Genomic DNA, 23,580 nt, shown 5'->3' with positions numbered 1-23,580 from the left:
ATTTCCACTTTGTTTTAAAGGGATTTAGACGTGCTGTAGTTAATTATGAATTATGAACACAAGTTTTTAAGTTGATTGCTCATAAAATGAAGTATTTCCACTTTGTTTTAAAGGGATTTAGACGTGCTGTAGTTAATTATGAATTATGAACACAAGTTTTTAAGTTGAGAACCGTTAAAAAGTGCCTCAATTAAAATGTTTTCAGCAGTTTTTAGATTTTTTTTATTGGTTTGTCCCTGTAGTCGCTTTAAAGAAATTAATTAATTCAATGGCAAAGGCAGGTAAATTTTTTTATTTTATGTTTTCAAATGCAATTTTATCTGAATTTGTACGACTATTTGTCTGAGTTGGAGAGGGAACTTGAACTCTTGAGCTTATGGTGAGAATAAATGAAGTTATGAAGCCGGTTTCATTAAGTTAGAACTCCTTCAATTTAGTTTTACGTTTAGTTTAAATTACACACGATATTAAACTGATGTGCAACTCGTTTAAATAATAATAAATTAATAAATTAGATTTTTTTTTCTTGGAGCCATGCATTTAATGAAGTTGTGGTGTTGTTATGAGCGTGCCCAACAGTTTAATGTCAGTGTTTGTTTGTTTGTTTGTTTGTTTTTGCCTCCTCAGTAATTTAAATGCGCTCTGTGCCACTCTGGATTACCTCCACGCTTCCCTCTGAATTCACACACTGGCGTACGGACGGTGGCGCTTTGCCGCTCTAAAATGTTTAATTGGGCTTTTTGTATATAGGCCTTCATAAATAAATTTGCCTCAATTTGACTTGACATAAGGCTTTAAGTGGCTGCTGGACGCTGACAGGCTAATAGACAAAACAAAGTGAGAACAGGCTAATTGCTGACATTGTTTTTGAAAGTCAATAATCTGAAGCTAAACTAACAACTCCCCGTCTGCGCCCTGCTTCCCTCCCACACTGTCTCTATTAGCCCTCCTCGCTCTGCACACCCTGCTTGACTATCTCCCTCCGTCTCAAGCGGTGGAACATGTTTGCCCTAATTGTCGACTTTATTACACGTTTCGCCGTCTTATTAGCGTTGCCACAACGTCAATCTCAGCCCGAGTCGGTTTCTTTTCCACTCGGCTTGGCATATTTGGAGGCTCGGTAATAAAGCATTTCTGCATGCCGTTTTTGATAGTGGGAGAAGCGAGCGTGTAGCTTTTTAACACGTGTTCACTTTGAAAACAATAGCGTTTTTTTGCATTTTGCATAATCTGAATATATTTTCTGGCTCGAGGTTTTGTTGAAAGTCAAGTTAATTGCTTCCTTTTTGTCTCTCTCATGAGCGAGGCAGGGAATGAATGAGTGCACGTGTGTGGTTCTGAGAGTGTGTGTGTGTGTGTGTGTGTGTGTGTGTGGTTGTGTATGTGTGTGTGGTTGTGTCTGTGTGTGTGGTTGTGTATGTGTGTGTGTTCTGAGTGGGGTTCATGCAAACAAACAAATCACAGTGAAGCTAACATGTCGACTCCTCGCCGATTCATCTCTCGACCTGTCAGTAGGTGTGTTGTTTACATGTGAGCTGATTTTGTTTTGTGTTTTTTGTGGTCGTGATAATCACAGAGCTGCTGTGAAATCCTGAAACAGGCGTCTAATAAGCGCATGAGAGCAGATCTGAGCGGCTGTAGAGTCAAACATCATTAACAGACGAGACGTGGAGACGCAGCAGACTAATTGCTGACGTTGTTTTAAAAGTCGGTCATGTGAAGTTGCTCCGTTTGTGTGACTTGTGTTTGTTTCAGACTCTTTACAGGAACAGTTTAAACTCGTGAAGCTACATCACTTTGTTGTGTCCGTCTCTCCCCATCCCTTGGGTTACGTCATCAGCTGTATTTCGCCCCTCACGTTACATTTAGATTTGATTATTTCGTGATTTAATTGAAGTTGTTTCTAATTTGAATCCTTTATGAGTCCCACACGGTCACAGCAGCAAAGTGACAGTAAGAAAAGCAAGCAAACACAACTATACATTACAGAGGTGAGGTATATACACTGTATAGACAATATAAATAAGAAAACAAGGAAAACAGAGGAGCACTGTAGTTGTCTGGTTGAGCAAAAAGGGAAACATTTAGAATCCAAACCAGCCACAGACATTAAACACTGAACAACACACTGGAAGGTGGCGACAAAACTGCACTCTGTAATCGATCTTTTTGAGTTTTGACAACTTCTACTGTGATGTTGTTCAACTAACAAACTCCATTGATCCAGTGGAAGTGGCTCTCCCTTAATAATTAAACTGGTCAGTACTATATCGGCCCTTACGTTACAGTTACATTTGATTATTGCATCATTTCTGAGTCCTTGTGGATGGTGCAGGTGCTCTGTTTTCTAACCAGGTGACCAGAAATGACTTTTCTAACTGCTGTATTATAACCCTGTGTTAAATGGTTGTGTGCAGTACTTTATCAAGCTGAATGTACATCTCCTCTGTCTGGCAGAACAACGCTGAGGAGTTACGAGCAGAGCGACTCCGCAGAGCCACGGAGAGGCTGCGAAGCCCGGTGGTCTTCAACAAGGATTCTGCGGTCAGGAAAACTCAGCTGAAGTCCTTCAGCCAGTACGTGGAGACCAGACCAGGTGGGAAACAACACAAACACACACATACACACAATGCATACGGTGTTTAACCAGGGAGGCGTGTTTGCACAACTCGACTCACATACATCGGATTCACACGGAGCAGTCGAGGATGTGACATTTTCAGCAGCACTTCTGTAAAAGACGACACTGGGAACAACCTGGAATTTCTGCATCTGTTCATTTAAAACTAAATTCACGTTGATGCAGCTTAATGAAACTGACTTGATAATGATCCTCTGTCTTAACATGTCTGAGCAGTTTCTCAGGGTTAAGACTGATCAATAAAAATACCTTTGATTGAAAAGGAGAAGTTAATTTCCCAAACTCACTGTAGTTTGTTGGTTTAACATAAAGAAGTTCTCATAATTCAATGCAAACGTTTTATTGTTGTGTATGAATCAGGGAGGCAGCGTCTGCATTTTGTGTTTTCATTTGATGCATTTAAATAAAACTATCAAACTATTTCCTTATTGCAGTTGAAGTGTCTATTGCTGGTACAAATCACTGCCATGTTATCATCAGCATAACTTCCTCGACTTCTGTTCGCTTTTCGCTGCTGAAGTCAGCTGTTCTCGTGCTGACGTCTGTGTTTCGTTGCTGCAGAGGTGAAAAGACAGAAGTCTATCCCCGAGGATCTGAAGAGGGCCGAGGAGGACAGAGGCTCACCGACGGACATCGACATCCGCAGACCGTTTGAAGAAGAGGTTTGTCCGTTTTTCATGCCTTAAAGTTGATCCTACCTGCACCAACAAACGGGTAATATTTATGTTCTACACAGAGGAAGAATGTGTCAGAACTCTTGGCTGTTTATTTACTTTGTGAGCAGCTTCAGGTCTGACATTAAACAAGACGTAACGTTAAGAGTCTTTCATCAACTTTTAGCCTCTCCTGTCTTGTTACTTACTGTCGAGATTTCAACACATGCTTTAGTTATAAAATCACCTGTAGACAAAGTTAAAGATGCAGAAAGCAGCAGTGTGTTGACGTTAAATCTGTTGGGCTACATGTTTATAGACAACAGACTTCTTCTTCTTCACAGATTTAAGCGCAAAGTCCCGACAAGTTTGAACAACTTCTTGCAGTTTATTGATTCTACCAGTGCACAGAAACACGAGGTATCAGGGCTAGAAGTAGTGACTACTTGGGTTTGTCTATTTTTTCAGTGCATACCTTAAAGTTTAGCCTACCTAGAATTGTGCACAGATGCAAGTAGCGGAGAGAGAAGTCACAACTCTTGGTTCTGCTGCGTCACCGATTCTTCATTTGCTTTGGTACGTTGGTCAACAGACCTCTTCTGCTGCTGGAGTTTGACCAACTCGCACCAGTTTCTCAGTGGAACCGGGACGCTGGGTGTCAGGGCTGTCACGTTGGAGGCCCTTTTAAAGAGGAATTTGTCTGTTTTTTTTTAATGCATTATGTTAAAGTTGATCCTACTTAATATTATAACGAGAGACAAATATAAAAAAGGCAGACGACTGTAATCACAACTCTTGATTTGCTGGATATTTGCCAGCAGCTTTTATTTGCTTTGTGTGCAGCCTCGGTTCTGTTCAGGGCCTTAACTGATCCTACTCGGCCTTTCTTAATTTATTTTTTGTCTTATTTTGCCTCCTTCTCCTTCACACTGTCCACCTCAGAGCCTCTAACTCCCTTCACTCTGTGCCACAGACATCTAAGCACTGATCTAACAGGCTGCCATTTTAATACCAACAACGCTAGACGTCGGCTGCCGTTCAGAGATGTGTCTTTGCGCCGAAGTCGTCCTTCAAGTGCGCACAAACGCTGTCTCCTCAGCACAAAGAGTGTGTTTATAGGGATGCTGAGTGTGTATTTGAGCGTGTGCGCCACCGGAGACCACGGGGTGAATCTGTCTTCGCGAGCAGCCTCTTCTACCCTCGACCCTCCGCCCTCCGCCCCAGTCCCATCCACGCACACACTCGGCGCCCTCCTCCCAGTGCCTGGGCCCCAGGGTTAATGGGTGTTCAACCTTTCCATTATCCCGATCAGCCAAGAATTACCTGCTGAATGATGTTTGCATTAATATAATATATATGGTAATTTCCCTCCTCTTAATTACGGCTGGGCCGAGCGCGGCAAGGGGAGTGGGCTGATCATGTGTAAAATTGATTTGCCAAGGAAAAATATGGTGATAGAGCGAGAGCGCGCAGGGAGGAGGAGGGAGGGGAGGCTGCTGGGAATCAGCACACACACACACACACACACACACACACACACTTGCACAAATCACACGTGCGCAGAGCTGCACACACTCACATGCTGGAAGGAGTACAGGAAAAAGTGCTGGCCTGGGTGGAATGGAAAAAAAAAAAAAAAACTTTCTCTCTCCTGCTCACTAGTTCTCCTTCCCATTAAGAAAAACGAAGTGCATCAGCAATAAAATGGAGATATTTTTTCGGATGCATCCTCAGTAGTGAATTTGAATAAACATTTTCCTCACTCAGGAGGAGCTTCTCTGAAGAATAGCAAACAGCCAGGAGACAGAGGTGAAGAGGGGTCAGGGATGGAGTGTCTATTAAGCGCCTATGGTTATGGAGCGATGGCTGTGTGTGCGGTTGTGTAGCTGTGGCTGCTGTCGGTGTGTAGGACTGCAGTGTGTGTGTGTGTGTGTGGAGCTGAATGAAGGTAGTTTAAGAGACTATGGAGACATTTAACCTGCTGGCAGCTAAAGAGACACGACAAAAATAACATCTTAGTGATGAATCTACCTGTACAATAATTTTTTTCACCATCAGTTTAACATGCCTGGACACCTTCTGACAGACTGGTGGTTATAAACACCTTTGATTGTGAATGTCTGTGCCCCTGGACAGTCTTTATTACAAATTAGCAAAGTTACAGACGGCAGAAAGCAGAACTATGTTGACAGTCCAGTTGTTAAAAAACTGTGCAGATGTGATTACTACAGCGCATTAAACATTGAACACAAGTTTGAACAACTGGCACCATTTTCACAGTTTATTGACTGACTCTGAACAGAGATGCTGAGTATCAGGGCTATGCTGACAATCAAATAATCTATCGATCATTGAGACAAATAGTCAGCTTTTCAGACTCTGAATTGCAAAATAACTCAGTGACTCTTATTTAGCTTCTTATGTATTCTAATTGAATTTCCCTTCTGGGATAAATAAAGTATTTTTTTTTCATGTAGCTTTTAAATTAGCCTGAGGTGGTTTAGGCTCCTGCTAACTAATACTAAAGACAGTAAAGCTGCTTTTTTGTGTAATTTTTTTTTTTATTATACTTGTGTGTTTATATGAATTGCTGCTACAGCACTGTGATTCCTGTTAGCCAGTTTTGTTATATTTCCATTGAAAACTCATGCAGCCGCTCTTCCTGAATGCTAGCCACACAGACAGGGTTAGTGAAAACCTGGAGCCCACGATGCGTCAGCTGGTAGCTTCCTGCACCTGCAGCTAACTGATGGCAGGTTTAAAATCACCTCCTATAGTTTCTATGATAGCTTAGTGAGAATGAGGCTCTAACTGGCTGCATTTTGTCAACTTGTCTTGACTTCCATATTAGATATCGCTAACGAGCTTTCTGATCTGTTTCTAATCAAGCCGTCCGATTCTAGTTTAAAAAACCTCGTCACTGCTTTAGCTTGCTGGGGCTTCCAGACCTGTGATACACCGACTAAAAGCCTGGTTGTAGTTTTACTTTCTCCTTCCTGCAGTTCTTCTGCTCTGAGATCAGCAGTGCGTCTGTTCATATGATCACATCCGGCAGCGACACCAACATCACAAACAAATCGACGGTTAAATTCTTCAGCAGCTGATTTGATCATCGATTCTTCTCGACTGCATTGATTATTGGTTGCGTCCGTACTAGTCACACATCAGTGATGGTCGCTGTCAAGAAAAATGATAAGTAGGCGGCGGAAAGGGGAAAGGTCAGCAGGCGATTATTGGCAGGAGGCGCTTTGAATATAGGATTCTGAATTGAGTATTGGAAGCTACAACTCGATGAGGATGTTACTGATTATTCAGTGATTAATCCACTGAGATAACGACATCAGAGAGAAACTGATTAAAGCCCCCGATCCAGGTACAGTGAAGGTGATTGTTACCTTTGACACATGAGGTTTGAGATCATTGAGTATTATCTCCTTATGTCAGTGAATATTTCAGATGCTGCTTTTTTTCTCTGATCCCCTTTTCAATATCCACAATTGCAATTTTTATTTACAAGGAGTTAAAGTAAATCAATCGCAGATACTTGATAGACGCCAGATGTTTGCACAACTTCTGTGTGTACAGGAAACTTAAAGTTCTCGAAAAGTCACATTGGGTGTAGTTTTTTAGTTATGATTCTGAGTGATTGCAGTGTTTACTTTCTGATTCAAATAATAGATGTGTGCTCATTTTGTTTCTGATAATTAAGTTGTTGTGCAAATATGTGGTGTGTGTGAAGTCTGTGTGGTCTGTTCACTTTAACACCTCGTGGATAAAAGCTGCAAAACTGGAAAATAAAAGAGGATTTTATCTGAAATATCTACTGATTAGAAGACATATGTGTGCCTCCTTCATCACCTAAGAATCACCTTTACCTGCACTGGGCCTGAATCAGAGGCTCACGGTTCACTGATGCAGTTATTTTACTTCTCATATCTAAATTAGTTGGAAAAAGCAACAACATCAACATTTTTTTTTAACAGCTAATCGATTGTTGATCAACCACTACACCTAATTAGTGCAGAACTGTTTAAATCCTCTGTTGGTTGTGAATAAAGGTTGAGTTGAATACATCTTCAGTCAATGCACTGCAGGTTGATAGTTCAAGTTCTAAGAGGCAGCAACAGTTGTTTGTGTTTCATGTCGGGGAGATTTGTGGACTTTTGCACATCTGTTCACACATTTTAAAACAATTCTCCCTCTTCTCCCCTCTTTCTCTTTTTAATTTCTTTCCCATTCTCTTCTCTTTCTATCCCGTCATCTCCTTTCTACCTCATTCAACTTCCTCTATTCTCCTCCTCCGGTCCGTCTTATCCCTCCATCCTTTTTTTTTTTTTTTTCTTCTCACCCCTGTCTCTGTTTAATGCTATATCTCTCTACTCTTTCATAACTCTGTCTCTGTTTAATGCTATATCTCTCTACTCTTTCATAACTATTCTCCCTCTCTCTCCCTCCCTCCCTCTCCCTCTCTCTCTCTCTTGGTTGACAGAAGGCGTTCAAAGACACCAGTCAGTATGTGGTTGGGGAGCTGTCTGCACTGGAGAGCGAGCAGAGGCACATAGACGCCCGAGCAGCTCGCGTGGAGAAGAGGCTGCGCTATCTCATGGACACAGGTACCCCAAGCCCAATTACACTGGAAAAACTGTTTTGGCAAATTGAGCGTACGCACGCACACACACATCCACTCGGCGAGCTCGTGTGTGCGTTTATGTGTGCGTTCGAGAATCTTTGAAGCCTCCCCCCCCGCTCCCTCCCCTCCCGCCTCCCTCTCGGTTGAATGTTGCGCGACGGAGCGCTGGGTGGATATGAAAGGAGGGGATGGAGGGGAGTGAGGGAGGAGGTGGAGAAGGGAGGGGAAGGGTTGGATGGGGGGGAGGCAGAGAGATGGGGGTGTGTGGGGGCGGAGGGGGGGAGTGTGTCTCGGGGATGGGAGAAGAAGGGAGACCTCTCTGGGCTGGGGTGATAAGGGAGCCCTTCATGGGGGAAACGATAACTGGGTGCGATAGCGGAGCCCCAGCCGAAGTCTCCGCTGCAGCCGTTTGCCAGCCGCGGCCCCAGTCAGCCAGCCAGCCAACCAGCCAGCCATCCAGCCAGCCATCCAGCCATCCAGCCAGCCATCCAGCCAGCCATCCAGCCAGTCAGTCAGCCAGCCATCCAGCCAGTCAGCCAGCCAGCCTCCACACTATTGAACAGTGCGCTCAGCCATGCACGGCTACACACACACACACACACACACCCTCCTTCCCCTAGTACATATCTGGCCTTCATTGATATGCTGTATAAGGAAAGACGGGGGTGAGTTAAAGGGAGGAGAGAGGGGAGAGGCAAAGAAATGGCAAAGAAGAGGGGGAAAGAAAAAAGAAAAAAAAACACGAGGCAACACAACATGAGCACTGACACAGTTCACAAATCCACAACACACAAATGCTCACACAGCCGCTGCATGCAAAGTGCAATCTGGTTTGGCGTACGGAGCCGGATTCGGAAGGTTTTTATTTAAGATTTGGCCGGGGGTAAAGCCTTGTTAAGACATGAGACAGTGTGCCGAGCCAAAAGAGGGGCCTTGGCTCCGTTAAGTCCCTAACTGAAATTGGAGAATAGCATCCCATTTGTGATACTAAACCGTCCCGTGCCTCACCCAAGAATGCTGGAGCGGGAAAAAAATAAATAAATAAAATAAAAAAAAACACGCTTCCAGGAAGTGTAAAATTTTGATGTTTGCAAATGTTCTGAAAAAGTGCAGGTACAGTATCCGCTGTAGTAATTTAGTAGCAGCTCTCATGCTCTTTCTGATATATCGGCGTCTAACTCGGTGGATTTAGCCCCAAAATCCTAAAAAAAAAAAAGGCGACACAGGGGGAGGATAGAAGAAGGGGGTGTTTTAGAAAAAGGAAACTGGGGCGGTGGGATTTGCGCTCACCTTCCCCATCCCATTTGGGTCCTGATATCGAGGCTATCTCTGCTGTTTGTTGTGTTCGCCTTCCTCCCTCCCTGCCTCTGTGCCCTCTCTCCCTGTCGGAGCGAACGCCATTGTGTCAATCTGAAGGGCTGTTTTTTTTTCCTTCCTTCTTCTTCTTCACCCACTGTTAAAGCAGCCACTAGCCAGCAAGACGCCAGGTTATTTACTTTCAAACACCTTCAGCCATAAAGATTTCTTCTCTTTATATAAATACACCTGCAGTCCCCCTCCTGAAAATACGATTCACTGGAAAAAGGACGAGGGCGACGAGAGGAAGGCGAAAATAATAAAAGGATATCATGAAGAGAAATTCGCTTTTCTGCTGCTTGTAACATAAGTGAGGGAAGGAAATCTAGAAAATGGGGTTTCCACAAGTCGACACGCTGACTGCTGTGGGATGGGTGATGTGGTGATACGACTGGGAAGACAATGTTCAAATTAGTACTTAAAGTCCACACTGGCATTGCAGAAAGAGATGAAGAAAGTTCCCATATGATGCTGTTGCTCACTTCCCTCAAAGTGCATTTCCGTTTCCATATCTCGTTTTGCAGCACTCGTCCCAAAGAGCCACCCAACAGGTTATAGATTGAGCCTCTAGGCCGAGCTCTGGAGGCGTCAGGCTGACAGCTGGTCACTAGACTAACCTTTTATCACCTGAGCAGCTGAGGTCACCTTTCTATACGCTGTCATAGATGATAGATATTTTTCTGTGCGCCCACAGTGTCTGATTGAAGCCGAGGCTGATTGGCTGTAAGCAAAATATCTGCTATTGATCCGTAACACCTCGCTGGCGCCTCTACTTTACGAGAAATTACCACCAGCTATCAAAAAAAATGTTATTTCCACTCTGGCGGCCGGAGTTTGGCAACGAGCCAGCCGACACCTGGAACTTCCTCCTGCTTCCCTCAGAATCTACTCATTTGGTTGAATTTTGCATCTGAGCACAAAATAACAGTTGATGAGCGCTTTCTGATGTTCTCAGACGCCTCCCTTGTAGCGTTGACTCGGTTCTGTGTCAGCCAGATTAAAGTTCAGCAGAGCGGATCGCCTGCTGTTGCATCTTTTAGGCACCTGATCAGTGCGCCCGCTGGACAAAGCATCTCGTCCCTAATGATTCGCCGGTGTGACCCAACACCAGGTTGTGAAATCCACCGCCGATGTGTATCTGCAGCCTGCACTCGTCCTGTGTTTCTGCACAAAGTAACCCAACACTAAATCACCCATATCATCCCCTGTGCTCTCAATGATACAATCCCCCGAGCGCTTAAGGACACGTACTGGCCAAACTTAAGGCGCTGCAGCTCCGGACACAGTTGTCTTTACTACCTAAAGATAAAAACCACATCAGCTGTCGTCACATGAACCAGGCGTTAAAAACAGTTTGATACCCTTGTGATCTACTGAAGCCCCAAAGATAGTCGTCTTTTTTCTGCTTTACACATAAGCAACACAGTTCTGCATCAGCGGCCGGAGCTGATGCTTCTCTAAGCTGCTCTGTCATCACCTTCCTTACGTTAAAACAGAAACACAACCTCTCGGCCCGCTCCGCTGTCAGCTTTAATTTCACTACCAGACGCCAAACATCTGCAGAGTTCGGTCAGAAGCAGAAAAGTTCTTCTCGGACGGAAACAAATTTTGTCGCAATCTTCCGGCGTTTTAATTGAGCTGCAGTTCAAATGTGATCTCGGCGGAAGATTAGATAATGAGCAGCTCAATTGGTAGATTTTCAAACGGGAGGAGAGCGTGGGTCAGCACCTTGAAGCAGAGGCAGGCTGAAGATAATGCGGAGAGTTTAGCCGGCCTGCATTCTGAATTACTGACCAGCTCTTTAGTGGCTGCTAGCTCGCATGCTAACTAGCGCACGCTCTCCAGAGATCACATGACTCAGAGCTCTGGAGGTAAGTTTGGGTGAGCTCAGTGTGCAGCGCTGCAGGACTGACAGGCAGATGTGAGCAGACAGACCGACTGACCCATGACTGATTGTTCATCTCTGCTCCAGCAGCAGAAAGCCTGGGAAGATCCACTGTGCTCGGCTGCTCCCTCCACCACATGCTTCTGTTTGATATCACATGCTTGTGCTTTGTCATTCACTCCTCCTTTTATTCTTTGCTTTTTTTTCGCTCTATTTAAAGATTTCCTCTTCTGTTTCGTGCATAATGTTCCTCGCATTGTTAAACTCTCTCTTTTTGGGTAACCTGTCTTTTTTTCCTTTTCTTTATTTTTGCTTCATTCAACCCTCCGTGCATCACTTTTCATTCGCTCTGCTCCTTTTTTTTTTTTTTTTTTTTTATCCCTGTGAATCTCAATTTCTCCATTCGTTCTCTCACCCTTGTTCCCTCCGTCTCCCTCCTTTTCCACTCCTCCTCCTCCCCCTCTCTTCTCCTCCTCCCCCCCGGTTTGGGCACAATGCAGCTTTCTGCGGCATTTTCTATTACGCAGCGGCCCTCCCCAGATGAATCCAAAGTAATTGGGGTGGTTAATTTATTTACTCAGAGGCAGTTCACAGCACATTAAATAATAGAGATAATTGAACAAGAATTGTCAAGTGTCTTCTGATATCAGACACATTACAGGAGGGAGTGTGCATAAAACTCCATTTCTATGCCCCCATTGTTTATGGTAATTAAGTACACAGATTTATTCCTTGGTTGCCTTCCAAGCTTATGGCAAGCGCCATTGTTGTCTTCTATTAATATGTAATCAGTAAATAGTTTAATTTTCTAATCTGCGGTTGGAGAATTCACTTTCTAACAACTCTTAATTACTGCTGGGCTCTAATGAGTCTCGCCATGCCGACGCAGCCAGCCAATCGGAGGCCGGGCCCGGGTCGGGGGGGAATTTGAATTCCTGCGGCGCCCCCCCTCGACTAATGAACTTGTTATTCTTGCACCACTGGGAGCACTGTCCTTCACACACACGCAACGTTAGGAGAACGTTTCACCTCCTGCAACAGACGGAATATTTGCAGGAGTTTATTGATTGTATGAGAAAACATATTCATTGCATGAGTCAGTTTTACTGCCAAGCTGTGGGTGTTAAAGTTTTGTTTGAGTATCAGACAACCTTCAGCTCTTCTGATTGTCTCCATTCAGATGCATGTTCTGCTGTGACCTTGGCATTGTGGTTTTCTAAAGGTATTGTCACACAGAAAAAAAAACACCACATCAGTCGCTCCTTATTGAAAATTCAGCTTCGGCTACGAAGAAGCATTCAAATGCGTCATGTAGCCTTCGCAGAAAATCCCCTGTTTGAATATATCGCCGCCACCCCCTACCTGGCCCCTGCACCTATTTACACACACCTCCCATTTCAAATAGCTATATAACCTGCAACAATGGACGCAATTATCCAAATAATGGCACTTAGCTGCACCGCAAAGCTGCCCCTCACCTACTGCGCATTCGATAAGAGATAAACAAGCACAGAGAGGAGAGAGAGGAGAGAATGAGTTTTAGCTCTCCTCAGATTAACATATGTTTAAAAATTGCACTCGAAGCCGATAAGATTGACACAGGGTTTTTATGGCGCGCGCTCCTTTAATCTGCCTTTGTGTCTGCGAGTCGACGAGAAGAGAATGGAACGAGGAGGAATCCAGCAAGAGCTTAATGCACTTTACACATGCGGCGTATCCCCGTCAGTATCTGAGAGAGGGACGGAGCGGACCGCCGATGCCTCCACAGAGCCGCCTGCAGAATGGCTAAACATCCACCTGTGGCTCCGCATCAGAGCCGAGGCCTTCTGGACATGTTTAGATTCACTGTTTTTTCCTTATAAATCAGTTGCATTACAGACACCACCCTGATGTATAGATCTACAGGTGATTTATTTTCCTCCACTCGCAGCCTAATGGCGATGGCGTGCGGCCATTGTTGCCGCCGAGTGTTAAGTTGATATTTGTGTAGCATCGAGCGAGCCGGCCCCCTCGCTCTTTTTCCCATGCCTGTCGTCCTAATCCAGCATTGTGGCAGCATCAGCTTATAGTTTGACTAAAGATTTAAGCTGGGCTACGTGAGCGGCATGGCGACGCTCAGACACGCTCTCGCCGGTACGCGTGCACGCCGGGCTTTGCCTTGTCTCGTCGCGGCAACACAAACAGCATGTGCAGCTTTAAGTATATTATCAGGACGGGTTCTTTCACAAACGTATTGCTGAAGAAGCTTAACATTAATTATTGTAACTTTGGGCAGATTACATCCATGCCCGCCTTGTAAGCGCAGGCAGACTCATCTTGACCTCCTATACGAGAGCTTAAAGACACAAGAATGGCATTTTACCAACTTTAATGGGATAACCAGTCTAATCTTTCAGCACTGAGAGAAGAAAAAGTGTTTCGACTATAATACCCTCCCCAGTTCACACACTCAAAGATGGAGGCAGAGAGGTTTTGGCTTTAATCAGTGCTCACTTTGTGTGTGTGGGTTTTTTTTTTTAGGTGTTACCTTTTTATTTTCCTCTCATGTGTTCTGTCTGACTGGGAATCCTCCAGCGCCAACATTAAGTTTCGCTCTCCTCCCGAATCCTCCACAACCAGCGCAGGCGACGCTGAGGGCTCGTCCACTGTGTGAATTTTGATTGAAATTTGCTGAGCGGCAGAGATTGCGACTATTGTTTATCCATAATCACGGGCCCGGTTCGTAAGCTGAGCTCATGGCGACCGAGATAGACGAAGAGGAGATGTGCTCCCCTTTGAAGCCCTCGGTCATTTTCTCCTTGTTGTTGTTGTCAGGGTTACGAAAAGAGCACTCACTTTTTAATCGAATGCTTTTTGTATTAGGCGGCGGCGGCGGAGGAATGTGTTTTGTGGTCATCTTGAATTCACTCCAGGAGCAAATGCGCCGCTCTTCCCTATGGGGGCAGAAAAGAAATCTAGGGATCACTCCTTTAAAACCCCATTGCCTTTTTCTTCTTCTTCTTCTTGCCTTTGAGGCGACAAAACAAAGGATTGGAGCTTTTTTTTGTTGTTGTTGTTTTGTGTGAAATGTGTGTGTGTGACTCCCGAGGTTGAACTGGGTCAGATTAACACACACACACACACACACACACTCTCCCGTTCCCGCTCATGCCCTTAATCTCCTCGGCCATTTGAATGTTTGAGCAGCAAAACAATTTAATTAGTCAACTTGCGAGGGTTATGCACAAGCGACCAGTGCCTCCTCCTCCCCCACGCCTCCCCCACCAGTCCAGCACAGTGACACCACCCTCACTCCCAGATGTGCACCGCTTCCCTCTTCTTCTTCTTCTTTTTTTTCCTCTCTCTCCCCTTCTTTTCTCCAGCTCGGTGTCAGCCTTTCATACATTCTTTAACAGTGGGGATGAAAGGGGGATTTTTAGGAAGATTAGGGAATGGGATCCTCTAGGCATTGTCTGAGAATCTTCAGATAAAACGAGCTGGGTGGATGGAGTCAACGGGAGGGAGGGAGGATGGAGGGAGGGTAGGGTGGAGGGGGTGTAGCTGCTCGCCGCGGCCTGCAGACGTCCAACTTCAATTTGTTGGTAAACTGCAGCAGGAATCAGTCTCGTTTTCCCAGATTTCTGTGTTTGTTTTGTTCCTCTTTCACTCCCCTTCCTGGTTATTTTTACTTTAATAAACAGAAACCAGAGCTAAAGTTGCCCTCGCTGGGCCCGGCGCTCCTCCTTCCCCTCCAGCCTGCCAGCGATAGCGCCGATTAACATTTTCAGCCGAGGGGTGAGTAAGTGGGGACGGGCGAGGCGGGGGTTTGTTGGGGAGAACTGGGAGGCGGACAATGGCCGCTTATGATAATCTGCTCTTTATTGGAGCATCCCGCCAACGCTTTCATCGGCCGCCGCTCTGCCTGAGACCCCAGCAAGCAGCCGGTCCAAACCGGGCGGCGGGCTGCCAAACACGTCCACCAGCAAGTGGACAGAACACACTTTACAAAAAGAAGGAAAGTTTTATTTTAATTTTTGAACAATTTACTGTCGTTTTACACATTTTTCCTGTTTTGTAAAAATTACACATCTAACTATTAAAATAACATAAAAACTAAGGATTAACTGAAATATGTAGATTTACAAGCAATTAATTGTTTTACAACATTTGCCTGTAAAATTACTGTTTTTTACTGTATTTAAAACAGTTAACAAAATGATAATTTTACAGCTTTTTGCTGTTATTTTAAGAAAATGTATGTATATTCATGATGGAAGAATTCTTTTACAGATTAAACTACAGAAAATATTTAATAAAATCACAGAAAAAGAATTAATTCAGACAAAGGATAAAAATAAATTTGAAAAAACAGGCAAAAACTGTAAATAATCAAAAATCTGTATTTTTTTCTAAATTCTAATTTGTTCTTTTACAAGCTTTAATAAATTTGATCACATTTTTATTTACTGTATTTAAATCAGGAAAAATGTCTTTGTTTTACAAATGTTTGCTGTTATTTAAAAAAAAAGTTTTTAAAGTATTTATGGCAATTTTTTTTCTTTCTTTCTTTCTTTTTTTTTTTCAATGTTTGACAGCAAAACTTTTGCTTTTTTTTTTTCTTTTTACTGGTTTTAAAATGTCCTAAAAAATATTTCTATTTTACAGATATTTGCAATCATTTGAAAGAGAAAAAAAATAGGTTTAATAATAATAAATACATTTTTAAAATATTTTATAATTTAGCAGATTTTTCCTGTTTGGTTAATTGATTTACACATTGACTGTCAGAACTGTAATATTAATAATAATAATAATAATGTCCACATCAACAATCTGTATTTTTAAAAATAGTGTCTTGGGTAGTTTCTGCAATGTGTGGCCATAGAGTTGCAGTGTTTTACTGTATTTAAATTAGCTAAAAACATCTTTATTTTACAGATGTTTGACGTTTTCTTCATTTTTACAGTTGTTGAACACAACAGTATTCCATCGTTTTTAACATATTTTTTCTGCCACCTTTGCCGCCATATTTCAGTTTTTCGTATTTTTCTTTTACAGAATTCTTTTACAGTGTAAAGTTACAAACACGACACACTACAGACCTGTTAGCAGCACAGTGATCCACTCGAGCAGATAAACGAGCGCCGCTGTTTGTCTGATTGTTTTTGTGCTCTTTAAACATAAACTTATCTTAAAGGTGAATTCGTGGGTTTGAAGTCAAGCCGTCACATTTTAATCCACCTGTTCTGCTCCTGTTCTACTTTTCTTGTTTGTGTATTAGCGCGAACTCGCTGCCGTCTCTCGGGAAGTCGGCGGCGTTAAACTGAAAGCGCGTGGCTCGGCCTCCTTTATTTACTTGTTGTTTGTTTGTTATTTATCTGATCATTAGTTAATTTTACAAACTGCAGCCCCGACGACATAATTGAATTTCCACCTTGCAGTCAATTAACGGAGGCTTTCTCATGGTAACGGCCGCGGCGGCACTCGACAATGCAGGTTAATGACGGAGGCTCGGCCCGTAATTACACCATTCACTTGCTAACACAGCTGCTGGCCGTTGTCATCGCCCCCCTCCTGCACACACTCCTCCCCATTTCCCATTGTAATGAGCACTCCAGGCTACAAATACCAACAGCTGTCTTTCCCAATACATTTCCATTTAAATATCTATTTAAACACAGCAATTTTGCATCTGTGTATTGAATCAAAGCTCAGCTCAGGGCCCGAGGCTTTAACAGGCCACCGCTGCTGCTGGTGTCACTGGTAATGTACCACTGTTCCCACTGGAAGGTTGGATTTATTTATGACAAACACATTAAATAGGAATACATTCAGCAAGACTCAAGTTATTGATAGTTTTTTCTGTCAAGAGCTTTTAAAAAAGGATTTTTTTAAACAACAATGTAAAGAAACTGAATGTTAAACTGTTTTATCTGTTAGTTTTTGAATAGTTTCATGTTGTTTTTCAGATTTTCTCTGTTTTGTGAAGAAGATCTGAATCAGATTTATCGGCCATGTATGTTAGTACGTACGAGGAATTTAACTTTAGTGTTTTTTTCTTTGCCACAAAATAAAATGAACGTATTTAAACAGAGAGACTGTTGAAGTACGACAGCACAGCATGTTTACAGCGTACCAAAGTTGAGTTATTAATAATAAATACAGTCATTTACAGCTTATATACGTGAGGTAGGTGGACAATAGTGCAGTGCAATAAATAAATAAGTATTAATTTGCATGTTATCTTAAAAAGAACAAGCCAAATCTGTAACGTCCACATCAAAAGTCTCAAATCAAAATCAGTTCTTTTAACGTTTGACCATAAAATTACACTTTTCTTTTTTTTCTGTGTTTAAATCAGCATAAATATTGTCGTCATTTTACACATTATTTACAAGAGGGAAACTTTATATTAAGGATTAATAAAGGATAATTTTTTTTAAACTGTTATTACAGATAATATCTGGTAAAAATACAGAAACAGAAGTTTTAATTTATATGTAACTGCAAAAAACCCAGAAAACTCTACATGTCCACATCAAAAATCTGTATTTTTATTTGTAAAAATCAATTTTTACTGTAAAATTACACTTTTTTTACTGTTTAAATCAACATACAATGAGGTAGTTTTACAGATATTTACTGTTATTTGAAAGATAGAATGAGCATATTCAGGATTGATGAAATATATTTTGGTAAATTACAGATATTCTCCAATCAAAACACAGGAAAAAAAAGTATACACTGGCTAAAACTGCACATAAAGTTCACATCAGAAATCTGATGGGTTCATTCTTTTCCAGTGAGTGACTGTAAACCAGCTAAACAGCATCACTACTTTCCAGTGTAGATGGATCCATGTATTGATGTATTGGAGGAGGAACACCAGCTGATTGAGGATGGAGGCAGGAGGGCTCAGGATGACGGAGGCCTGGATGCTTGTGTAACAGGCAGGAAGCGGAGACGTAAGAGGGATGACTAATGTTGTTAGCGGAGCCATTACTGGTCCGCAGATTAATTCATTAAGTAAATTCATCGTTCACCTCCCCTCGGCCTCTTGTCGCCAGGCGTGTAATATGACACCCCTCAAATTTGTTCTAACATCTACCCCGGGGGGTGCAGCGCGGCCCCCTCCCCTCACACCGCCGCCCCCCCTCCTCCTCCTCCCGCTCTTTGCTAATGGAGTAGGCGGAGCCACTTATGCTAATCAGCTGCAGCTGCCTGTCAGCGGGCTGACGGGGGTCCTCCTCCTCCTCCTCCTCCTCCTCCTCCTCCACCGGGTTCTCGTCGCTCCCACACGGCCCATTCACAAATTTCTCCACCCGGTTCCTCGCAGTCCAACACATGTGCCTCATGATCGCCGTGCATCCTGATTGGTTTGGATTTCTTTATGCTGTTGTTGACAAACTGCCTTTTGTTTATGTGAACACAGGAAGCCATATAAAGTGATTCATATATTTTTATTTATACTCAAGAAGAACTGACAAACCCTCTGAAGCCCACACACTGTCTTTGGGTGTTTTGTTTTGCTTCTGTCACTCATATAAAGTCCTGCAGCTGTTTGGAAAAAGCACAATCGTCTTATGTGCTGTATGACACAGTTAAGATGCCAAAGATCTCAAAGAAACAAAACTAAAAGATATATTTCTTAGATTTTTTTAAATGTTTATTTAAAGGCTGCGTGCGCATTCTAACACATATCACCGTAAAACATTAATAAAACTAAATTTGGGGGATTTTTTTGGACAAAAATCTCAGGAGAAAAAAAGCATAATTAGCATAAACAACATTTGTGTCTACAGGTGTGACCAGAACTGGAAAAAAATAAATTAGTGGCTGTAAATACGACACATATTTTACCACTTGTGTCCCATCAGCTCTACACTCCTGTAGTTTCTCCGTTTAGTTGAATAATCCCTGAATTTTTGCTAAGCGACTGTTGACTCCAGCGTCGTTAACGATAGTGTCCCCGTTGCAGGGACGAGTGCAGAATTTTTTTTTTTTTTTTCCGAATCTGTTTTATGTAAGCGGTTTATTTTAAGTGATTTTTGATTAAATATTTAAATTTGAGTGGCCGTCATCACATGATTGCCATCACTGACCATCAGGAAGTCAGAAATCTAAGAGTTTATTTGTATTTTTTTCAGCCTCTGGTTCTGATTAATGTAGTTTTTGTACATCTTTACATATAACACACTTTTTAAAAGACAGGTCTTGAGCTTCAGAGGGTTACAGAAAACATCATCCAGACCTCAGATCTGCTCCGACATCTGAAGCCTCCTCTTTGTACTTGACAGTTTCAAATTAAATTCACACTTCTTCCAAACAGCAGTAACGTGATGCCGACCTCATTGTCTGCTGGTGTATGTTCTCCACCGGCGGCTGATTCCTTTGCCCAGATAAGAGTCCCCACAGATTTCTGCTGTTTGTGTTAAGCTGTCCCAATTAACACCACCAACAGGTAGCGAGGTTTACGCCGGCTCTAAATGGACTCGTGTTCCTCCACCCCTCTAAGCTCCCCAAATGGTTCACACCTCAGTGTGTATGTAAACACACACTCAGGCAGCTAAACCACCTGGCTTAGCCTCAGTTTAGCCCCGCCGAGTCCCGGCTTATCTGCGACTTTCAACACTGATTCCTCGACAGTGTTTTTAGCTCCGCGGCTGCATGTGGAGGAGGAGGAGGAAGGCCTCCGTGTTTCAGCCCGGTTCTACAGATACGACCGGATACTGGAGCAGAAATACAGTAAAGCTAAACAGGACCTTTTCCTTTCTTTGTCGTCCTGCTTTCAGGCTGTAACTGGACTTTATCATACATTATGCCACATTTATCTCAAATGCATCGCGGTGACATTTTCTTAAACGCGCTGACTTTCTTACAGTACGGCCTGTTTGTGGTCATACATCGCTGTAAATGGCATTGTGTGTAGCTGTATCAGTTTAATCACACTGGATCCAGCCTCTTTATTGATAGCTGTGATGAGAGCGTTCAGGTTGGGAGCAGAAAACTCGATGTGTTGTTCGGCCTCATTCCAGCCTCTGACAGATGCTTCACGCAAAGGTCAAGGAACATGTTTTTCTTGGTTTGTTGAGCGTTCAGCTGCTTTCACTATTGTGGTAATAACACGGAGCAGGAGCGTCGTACAGTGTAAAGAACAGAGAACATGAACATTTTAGACATGAATAGTTGGATTTTGACCATTTTTAACTAAAAAAATCAGTAAAAATGGTAGAAATCTGGCCCAAAAAGTACCAGAAAAAAACACTGAAAGAAAGAAATTGTTAAAATAACATAAAATATCCGTAAAATAGTGATATTTTAAACCAATATAAATACAGCACAACAATTAACAGACATACACTGTAAAAAACAAAGTTCTGTTCATAGAAATACTGATTTAAATGTGGGTATTTTTGACAGTTTTGTTCAGGTTTTGGGCTGTTGTTTTTTTTTTAAGTCAGTAAAAATTAAAATCAATTAAAATTGAAGCCATAAGTCTATTGTCTGGAATTTGTCAGTAAAACAACAGTTTAAAAATGTATTAACACATTTTCAGTCCTTAATATACGTGTTTTGTCTTTCAAATAGCAGCAAAAACCTGTAAAATTCTGATATTTTTTGCTCATTTTAGTGCCGTAAAAATGGTGTAATTTCCCAATTAGATGCTGTTAAAGAACCAGTTGCTGTTTATTTGATTAAATCATTTTTATGTCGATATTATTTACAGTTTTGCTCTTTGTTTTTACGCTTATTATAGTAATTTAATGCTATTTTGGTGATTTCCCTGCAGAATTTTAGTTAATTAATTACTGTTTATAAAAGTCCTGTTTCTGATGTGGACGTTATTTACACTTAAATTATTTTTTTTCTGTAATTTCACTAAATATTGTTGATAATTTACCAAAAAAGGGAAAATCTAAAAATGCTTTTTGCCATTTTTCAATTTTTTTTTCTAAAACTTGCAGTTAAACTGTAAAAAGTTGGGTTTTTTTGTTTTTTTAATAATTTTTTTTACAGTGTAGAGTTTGTTTTTGTTGATTTTAGTTAAATTAATGAGACCAAGGAACAACACAGTGCTGGAGATTTATCTTGTGTCCCAGTTTAGTGGTTTTTTGCAGCAGCAGTCAAAACAAACTGAGCTTAACTGTTGACACCCTGAGCAGAGTCCAGCTAGATGGCATCGTAGACCCCCTGTTCAGGAGCTTCCAGCAGGCTGTGGCGCTGACGTAAACCCCCCACAAGTCCTCCTCCCCCAAGTCCTCCTCCCCCAAGTCCTCCTCCCAGCAGTCCTCCTCCTCCCAGCAGTCCTCCTCCCAGCCCGGCCACACTCAAGCAGAGCAGTCAGGAGAGAAAACGAACCCAGAGCCTAACAAATACATGAAGGTTTGGTTTAACTAAATCCCACAGATAATGGCTACTGTGTCAAAGACTAAAGATAGCGGGAGGGGCGGCGGTGGTGGCGGTGGTGGTGGTGGATGGAGGGGGGAGATTACTCCGGCGTTTTGCATCAGTTGCTTTCTGCTGGGTGGCCCTGCTCGTCAAAAAAAAAGAAAAGGAAAAAAGAAGGGATGGAAACAGAGAAGGAGAGAAAAGCGTTTAACGTGGCGCATTGAGAAGAAGAAGAAGAAGAAGAAGAAGAGGGCTCTTAATGCCATCAAAGCACACGGGCAGGAATCCGCCATTAATTTATTCTCTCACACACACACACACTAACACACACACCTTCTGTTGTTTCCTCCAATTGTTGATCATTTCAGTAACATCTGGTCCAGTCTTGGAAGCCCACCAGGACCAGGGTCGACAAAATGTTTTCACTGATCCCCCTCTTTCATGTGTGTGTGTGTGTGTTTGCATATATATGTGTGTGTGTGTGTGTGTGTGGACGTGGACGTGCGCACACACCTTAAATGATTTGTGTGTGGATTGAATTATAGGCCTGACGTGAGGAGAAAATTTTTTCGCCCTAAGATTCAGGAGGAGGGGCAGATGACTGGGCTATTCATTGGCTGATAAGAACTGATGGAGAGGTTAATAAGCTACACACCCAGGTCATCGCAGGCTTTTTACTGGGCTGCAGAGGAGAAAGGAGGACGGTGGTGGTGATGAGAGTGTGTGTGTGTGTGTGTGTGTGGGTCGTCAGGCGATGGAAGAAGTGCATCTCTGGAGTATCTGTACTTTTATACCTTTAAAGGTCCTTCAAACTTCTCGCTATCGCACCGAATTACCAAATGTTTGACTTTAAGCGGGTGAGAGTTTGTTGAAGCGACTGCGTTTTTTTTTTTTCCTGTCGCGTGTTAAATCCGTGAACGTTTATGTAATCGTTCGTTAAAGCGTGTTCATGTTGTCGTAGTTGCAGGGCGTCGGAGTCGCTGTGAACAAACACCAGGATCACACAAGTCTGTGCACAAACTAATACTTCAGAAACAACATAAACAATGACGCATGTGTACGTCTTAATGTTATCAAAACCATAACTCCATTTAAACATGGTGCAAAACAGCATAAATTTAAAGCTCCCAGGCTAGTTTTTATAGTGTACAACTTGGTAGTATCATGCTAGCTGTATTTGCATATAATTGTCGAGCAGATTAAAAGCTAACTGTTGAATCCCAGATCTGAGCTACAGGCCACCAGTGGTCTAGTCAGAGTGATGATGATGCTGTAGACTAACAGGAGAAGCACAGTCGTCCTGTTAAAGTGGGAATCAGGTGGAATGTACAACAATATTTTCTGTCCTCTGTGTATGTTTTTATTGGGGAGCTTTTCAGCACATTTTAGCACCTAGTGTGGCGTTTGCATTCACAAACACAGCTCAGGCTGCTTTTATTTCCCACAATCCCCCTGTGTAACCTGAGGCTAGAGGCAGCACCCCCACTGAGCACAAGACAAAACACTGGGACAGAGAAAACACACTAATCTCTCTCTCTCTCTCTCACTCGGCCTCTTTCCTCTCTCACACACTCACTGTTTCAGCAAAAGCTGCCGGCGGACACCAACCGCAATACACACCCAAAAAAATCTGTAACTCGGTTGAAATGTCCAGGATTTAACAAGTTGATCCAGCAGGAGACGACGAATAAGAGCTTGTTTCTAACTCCTCTGATGCTCGGTTTGATTATCAGACATCAAGAGCTTTGAGTTTGAAAACTCAACTTGAAGTGCAGCAGCTACACAAAAAAGTCTGTAGGGAAAATTTTTTTTAAAAAAATTAGCCTTAAAAGTATGTTTACAAATGTGCAATACTGTAATGTTCCAGTGCTGTGAAAAATAATCGCAAATATCTGTAAAAAGTCTGTTTTCACAATCACGTTTTTTAAAAAAAAACAAATTACTGTTTGTAAAAATTAATATTTTTTTACAATAAAGAGCATTTTTTTCTAAACAACTTGTCATTTAACAAAACAGAGAAATCTGTAAAATAACAGTAAATTTTTTT

The 23,580-nt window shown here is 42.5% G+C and overlaps 1 protein-coding gene across 3 annotated transcripts in view; it reads left to right on the top strand.

Annotated features, from left to right (window-relative positions):
* ehbp1 (EH domain binding protein 1) overlaps positions 1–23,580 on the top strand; it is a 182,243-nt gene that overhangs the window by 124,680 nt on the left and 33,983 nt on the right. For 2 of the 3 annotated variants that reach the window (XM_008287212.1, XM_008287210.1), the window contains 3 exons: positions 2,458–2,596; positions 3,203–3,303; positions 7,784–7,907. In XM_008287212.1, coding sequence (XP_008285434.1) covers positions 2,458–2,596; positions 3,203–3,303; positions 7,784–7,907 — 364 coding nt within the window. The remainder of the gene's footprint in view (positions 1–2,457; positions 2,597–3,202; positions 3,304–7,783; positions 7,908–23,580) is intronic. The other variant, XM_008287209.1, reaches the window with a different exon arrangement.

Source organism: Stegastes partitus, unplaced genomic scaffold (assembly GCF_000690725.1).
Source record: "Stegastes partitus isolate 25-593 unplaced genomic scaffold, Stegastes_partitus-1.0.2 Scaffold490, whole genome shotgun sequence".
Taxonomy (NCBI): domain Eukaryota; kingdom Metazoa; phylum Chordata; class Actinopteri; family Pomacentridae; genus Stegastes; species Stegastes partitus.
The sequence above is the reverse complement of the archived record's forward strand: the minus strand, read 5'-3'. Positions and strand labels throughout refer to the sequence as shown.